This window comes from Lactuca saligna, chromosome 9, assembly GCF_052625555.1.
Source record: "Lactuca saligna cultivar CGN05327 chromosome 9, ASM5262555v1, whole genome shotgun sequence".
Taxonomy (NCBI): domain Eukaryota; kingdom Viridiplantae; phylum Streptophyta; class Magnoliopsida; order Asterales; family Asteraceae; genus Lactuca; species Lactuca saligna.
In genome coordinates this window covers 81,942,221-81,948,575 of record NC_136425.1, presented here as the reverse complement: position 1 = coordinate 81,948,575, position 6,355 = coordinate 81,942,221, and the positions used below count along the sequence as shown (strand labels likewise).

General features: G+C 36.7%; 1 protein-coding gene across 1 annotated transcript; it reads right to left on the bottom strand.

Annotated features, from left to right (window-relative positions):
• Positions 1–926: 926 nt before the first annotated feature.
• On the bottom strand, positions 927–5,899 carry LOC145014111 (DNA-directed RNA polymerases IV and V subunit 2-like). The gene is made up of 7 exons (XM_078972480.1): positions 5,719–5,899; positions 4,688–5,186; positions 4,379–4,591; positions 3,358–4,259; positions 2,988–3,279; positions 1,680–2,917; positions 927–1,599 (listed from the first exon to the last, which is right to left on the bottom strand). Exons 2-7 carry the CDS (start codon positions 5,171–5,173, stop codon positions 1,098–1,100), a joined length of 3,633 nt encoding a protein of 1,210 aa, XP_078828606.1. The 5' UTR covers positions 5,174–5,186; positions 5,719–5,899; the 3' UTR covers positions 927–1,097.
• Between the last annotated feature and the right edge of the window lie 456 nt (positions 5,900–6,355).

Genomic DNA, 6,355 nt, shown 5'->3' with positions numbered 1-6,355 from the left:
GATAACCAATTTTTATTTTTTATAAACTCATTAAAACACATAATTTATCTGTCTACCAACTTTTGCATCTCATCCAAACACTTACATGTTTCTAAGATGTGCGTTCCATTCCAATTTCACTTTTTATACAATTATAGCGATTACATAAAATTCCATAATAAACTTCTCAGAATGTGATGCTAAACCCAACTTTTAGCATTTTTTTTTCCGGTTGTAACATTTTCACCGGAAACTCTTTCAAATACATATAAAACCTATGTATTCTCTGTAGATAATAATGTACAAAGAATATGTGCATCTATATCTCTAACTCATGTTCTAACAAGATACTCAAAATAGCAACATACTTTCCAGACTGATATTTTTAATCGAAATTCCAAATACATAATTACACTCAAAAACACATAAGCATCTTGATGTTACATTTCGTGTTCCATAATCATTTTTTTGTGAATTAACTTAGAAGTCAACTAATTTGCTCATCATCTTCTTTATTGATTTGTTGATTAACAACAATGAATATATGACCGGTTATATAGAGGTATAATAATGAAGTTAGATATATCCAAAAACTGAATTTAGGCATCTACAACCATTTGCAGATCAAATGAATAGGGATTAGGCCAGTTGACACAAGCTTGTTTCGGGAAAACACCAAAATGTCATTGCTTTGTATGTTACCCTAGACATAACCTCCTTGTTTTGGCACTACATAAAAATGACATTGTTATGTACACTACATGACCTTGTTTTGGGAAAACACTAAAACAACATTGTTATACACATTACACATAACCTTGTTCTAGGAAAATACCAAAACAACATTGTTTCTGATGTTACGAATGCATAGACATAGTAGCATTTGGACCATAATAATAATATGGAAGATCAAAGATAAACAATATACACATCCATCCAGCAAAAGATAAACAAAGTTGCATAATGCCATACCAATTAGACCATGCTCAGCAAACAAAGAGCAATGTACAACCACCAAAGCACAGAGTACGAGTACACGTCATTACACCATTCAACCTAAACAAGTCATTCCTACATCAACAATTCACATCTTCTACCAAACAAAGAACCAACCAAATTCAGCATAATTCAGTATCAAACTTGAGTGAAATCCCCATACTAAAGAGCTCCTGCGTCAATAACTTAGCACCATAAGGCACACTCACCTTAATCACATCTTCAACCGAATCACACACCCGACAATACGGGCCCCGGATCTTGTGTCCACCTGCAACAGCCCTCTGAATCACACCCGCCATTCTTTTGCATTTTGTACAGACATGCATTTCAGAGCAGTCACTGAGTGTGAAAAGGCGCTCGTGTAAGTTAGCAGAGGCTCCATGGGCTATCAAGCAGTCCCTTTCCATTTCTCCAAATTTTATTCCACCAAACCGTTTCCTGTCAGCCACCGGTTGCCTCGTCAGCGGGTGCACCGGGCCCGTGTTTCTAAACTTCACTTTGTCCTCCGACATGTGAACCAGCCTCTGGTAGAACGTGGGGCCCATGAACACTAGTGATTTTACCATTTCGCCCGTCCTCCCGTCGTAGAGTCTCTCATTTCCCCATCGCGAAAATCCAGCCCTGTAAATGAAAATACTTCGCTATAATCATTAAAAAAAAAAAAAAAAAAAAAAGAGTAGTTTAGTTTACCAATTAATTACCTGTGAAGCTGGTCTGTTATGGCATCAATGGAGAGAGAAGAAAAAGGTGTAGCGTATCTCTGTGAACCTCCCAACGCGATACCTTTCCCCAAAGCAGATTCCAGCATCTGCCCTGGAGTCTGTCTGGATGGGAATGCATGTGGATTGATCACAATATCTGGAACTATTCCTTGTACGCTGAAAGGAAAGTTTTCCTGAGACTCCAAATACCCTAAAACCCCCTTCTGCCCATGCATACTCGAGAACTTGTCACCAAGGCATGGGGCCCGCACTTGTCTCAAAGAAACCACTGCAAAATTCTTCCCTTCATCATTAGCAGACAACACAACCTTCTGAACCATTCCTCTTTCGGTATGTTTCAATTTCACACTATGATCAGTCCCTGCTTCTGTAAATTTCCCAATCACAATATCACCACTCTGTAAATTTGCACCGATAAAAGGAAAGCCATCCTCATCCAAACTATCCACCCTTCCGATCTTACTTTGAATCTTCCCAAAATTCACAGCCTCATCTGACTTAACCTTCTTCTTTGAAACTTCAGTGTTATCAACCTCAGCTTTATAGCTTCTAATATGCTCTGACCGAAACATCCCCCGGTCAAGCGAGCTCCTGTTCATCACCAACGAGTCCTCTTGATTATACCCGAGGTGGACATTGACCGCTACAATAGCACACTGCCCGTTGAAAAACTCGGGTCTAGCAATCATACCCTTTTGGGTTTGACCAGATTGTTGACCTTGACCTTGACCTTTTTCAAGGCAATCTGAAAGAATGGTTTTGAAAAGAGGTCTTTGAGGGTAGAAGAGTTGGTGTGAAAGAGTGTCGACTCTGATGTCTGGATTTGTGGATGAGTATCCAACAGCTTGTTGACTGTGTTTTTGGGATTGGAATAGGACTCTTTTTGCGTGATCATGGTTAGCAAAAGGGATGATGCCACAGCTTATGCCCATCATGAATGACATGTCGAGTTCACAATGTGTGTATTTCTTAGGGGCGTGTTCGTCATTTTCGAGGAAGAGGTATTTGATGTCCCATGCTGTGCAGCAATCTTCTTCCTCTTCAGGTCCGATTAGTTCAATAACTCCATTGTTTAAAAGATCTTGAAATGAATAGCTTCCACCTTTTAGGGTTCTGATTTTGGGTAAGTTTTGGATGACTATGAGTGGGCGTAAAATACGCCCTGCATCACGAAATATTCTCACTTCTTTGTGCCTTGTGTCCCTTTTTATCTCAACCTAAATGAAAAAAAAAAAAAAATGTTTTTAGAAGGGCATTTACGTCTTTTGTATAACCTAAGATACTGACCTGAGGAGGTACTTCTGTTTTGCGACGCCTACGCCTAAACTCAGCAACAAAAGAAGCAGAATTTTTGCAAAATCCAACCCAATCTCCATCAACAAAAACTTTATCCATTCCAGATAACGAAGTTGAAGTATCATCTACTAATTTTTCCATTCCACATGCCACCAATACATCAAAAAGTCCACCCCTGACAGCTGTCGACACCAGAGCAGTGCCAGCTAGATTCTTTATCAACCCACAGTTTTCCCCATCAGGGGTAGAAAGAAAACAAATCTTTCCCCAATGAGAAGGGTGTCTACATCAATCAAACAAAAGATTATCAATCAATCAATAACTATAAAAAGTAAGTATTATAATTTATCAAATTTCTTACGGGTATCTTGCATCTCCAGCTTTTCCAGCATACAAAACTTGCTGACGTGTCCTTCTCATATCTGAAATCATTTGTAAAGGATTTGCTCTTCTAAGCATTGCAACAACTCCAGAAGTTCTTTCCATGTTTTTGTACGGGTGGGACCAAGAACCCGTTGAAAAAGCCCGTGTAAGCCCATTTGTAATAATTGAAGCATCAAGATATTGCCAGATTTCACCTACACTTCTATCTGGATAAAGATCCCTTTGTAATGACTTCACTAATCTCTTCTCAACATGTCGAAGATGAATTCTCAACTCTCTTTCAAGCAACTCACCAGCAAGTTCCAATCTTTTGTTCCTGAAATCATCTTTGTTGTCAACTTTTCGTTTTCCAGTATACCCTTCTAAAAGACACTTCACCATGTACCCTAAAAACCTTGCTTTTCTTTTGAACCCAATGATATTAGGAAATAAGTAATTCTCAATGCACTCTTTCACACTCTCTTTAGGTGGAAATTTGCTCTCTTTGAGAAGTTTTTCAATGAGATTTAGTGAGTTTCTTCCTTGGCGAAATTCATCACATTTCTCTAATTCACACCTCTGATCAGCAGCATGAATGGAAGCAATTAAAATATTGACGATATTGCCATCGGTAATGTCTGCATCAATCAAGTCTACCACTTCTTTATCAGAAGATACACCAAGGGCAAAAAAGAGAATCCATATTGGTATATCCATTAAACTTAACAGATAAACAGTTATCACTTGTGCCCCTCCTCCTATATCTTCAATCTTGGGAGTGTCTGCAAGTTTCACATAAACCCTTTTTCTTTTGTGCACAGAGCGATACATCACACGATAATTTGGAGAATTTGCTAACCAAACTCTGTTTAATCCAAGCTGCTCTTGTGCAATAAAGATCTGCAATAAAAAGTTTGAAACTTTATAGTTTTTCCAATCTTAATCTTATCATACAAAATGACATAGTGAAAGGGAAAATTGCACAATGTTTATGAAAGTATATGTATATATGGTGTCACCTTTTCAGCTCCCTTGATTATGAAATAGCCTCCTTGATCATAATCACAGTCATCTTTTTTATCTTCACTCATCCAGCATGTGTCAGAATTAATCATCACAGGAATCCTCCCAACAAACACATCAAGATCCCTGGTTTCTTGGATCTGTTTGTCTAAGTACTTTTCTTTACCTGTTTTGAACTTGTCACTGCGTACAAGTTCTTGTGTATACACCTAAAAAGTGTTGCACAATAAGCACAGATTCAGAAATCTTGATTTTGGTTACAAATTTAGACTATAAAAACAAGAAATTAGTCGTTTATTTATTACCTGTAGTGTTAGTTGCACCTTCATTCTGGATGAGTATGTCATGTTTTGAAGACGAGCATGTCTAGGTAAGAATTCTAGGAATTCTTTACCAGATTCGGCTTTTTCTCCAGTGTAGAACCTTGGTCTCTCAAGTTTGACTTGTCCAAACTTTATTGAAGCATACCTCCATGGATTATCACCCTTCTTTGAGGGATCATAACCAGGCTCCACAATGATCTCACCTATGGAGTCAAAAACATTTTGAATTCCAACGCTGATGAAATCATTGTATGAGTTGATCTGGTGGCTTATAAGCCCATAGTGTTTGAAAAAGGAGGTTGATGCCCTTTTGCAGAAGTTCTTTAGGTATGGTTCATCGAAATCTCTAACTGATAGTGCATCCATCATGTCATCATCATCATCATCATCGTCTTCCATGCCTATGTCGACATGTACAGCTCCATTTGAAGGCTTATCTTTGAAGCTTGGTCCTGCCTCTTCTTCCATGTTATCTGAGACTCTGAAGAATAGATCTGATCAATAAATAATCAAATAACCCACAAACATGCAAATAGCTAAAATCACATGTTTATCAAACCCAAGCTCAAGCAAAACGAGTATATGATGCAATGCAACTAGAGCGTATTACTAGATTACCATAACCATAGAAACAGCATTACAGTTTTTGTTCATATTCACTGTACAAACAAACCAGATTTCTTTAAGGTTAAGAAAAACCTTTGTAAGTGACAAATTAGAGGCATACGTACGTCTTTAGCTTAAACCCTAGGAAGGGCAAACATAAATAAGCGAAATACAACCAACATGCGGAAACCCTTTACCATTAAAACTTCATTTCCGATCAAACAAACACTGATTCGACTCTCTTCAAAATGTGAAAGACAAAAAGCATGAAAATCACTCGTCATCTAAAAAATCTTCTCGTATCATTTCAAAATTTCGGTAAATCGTTCTACTAACCCGATCCGACTAAACCTAACAAATTTTAAAAAGAATACCCAACTATACATGAAATTCGGAGAGAAACTTACGAAGAACTTGGAGCTTGACAGTGTTTTCACCTTGCGTGAAATGCTAGGGTTTTAGAAGGCCCCAAAATCAAAATGCAGTATAACTCAAATTGGGATTACTAAGATTTTAAGAGGGTTTCTCTCAGTAGTGAGAGCCTACGAAGAGCGAGGGTTTCAAAAAGCGTGAAGACTGAGGAGGACACTAAAAGGACAATAATACTGAGCATAATATTGGGTGAATTACAAAAATGTCCCTTATGAATTTATTTGTTGCATTTTTGTTTGCTCTATATTTTTACTATGGGTAATCCGGCTTGTTACGCAATAATACATTTAAGTGTTTAAAATAATTATGAAAAAAAAAATAGAAATATGTTGAAATTTATGTTTTTTGTTATGTTTTGTGTATTAACCGAATTATCAAATAACATAAAAATTCATCAATTTATATTTTGATACTATCTAATATAGTTCATACTTTATAAACTTTACTTTTACTTTTATAATATTCAATATATTATAAGTTTTTGTATAACATTAATATAATCTACTTTTCTTATATCCGATAATATTTTTTTTTTGATAAAATAAGAAATAAGTAGTTTTGAATGAACTATTAATTAACAATATTGAACTAATAAACTTTGTAGCACACTAT

Bases quoted from the DNA above. Each gene is read 5' to 3' on its own strand.
- LOC145014111 (XM_078972480.1), bottom strand. From the start codon at position 5,173: ATGGAAGAAGAGGCAGGACCAAGCTTCAAAGATAAGCCTTCAAATGGA. The intron at 3,280-3,357 runs GTAAGAAATTTG...TGATTGATGTAG, and splicing joins GCTGGAGATGCAAGATACCC to ACACCCTTCTCATTGGGGAA. The intron at 2,918-2,987 runs GTCAGTATCTTA...TTTTTCATTTAG, and splicing joins AAACAGAAGTACCTCCTCAG to GTTGAGATAAAAAGGGACAC.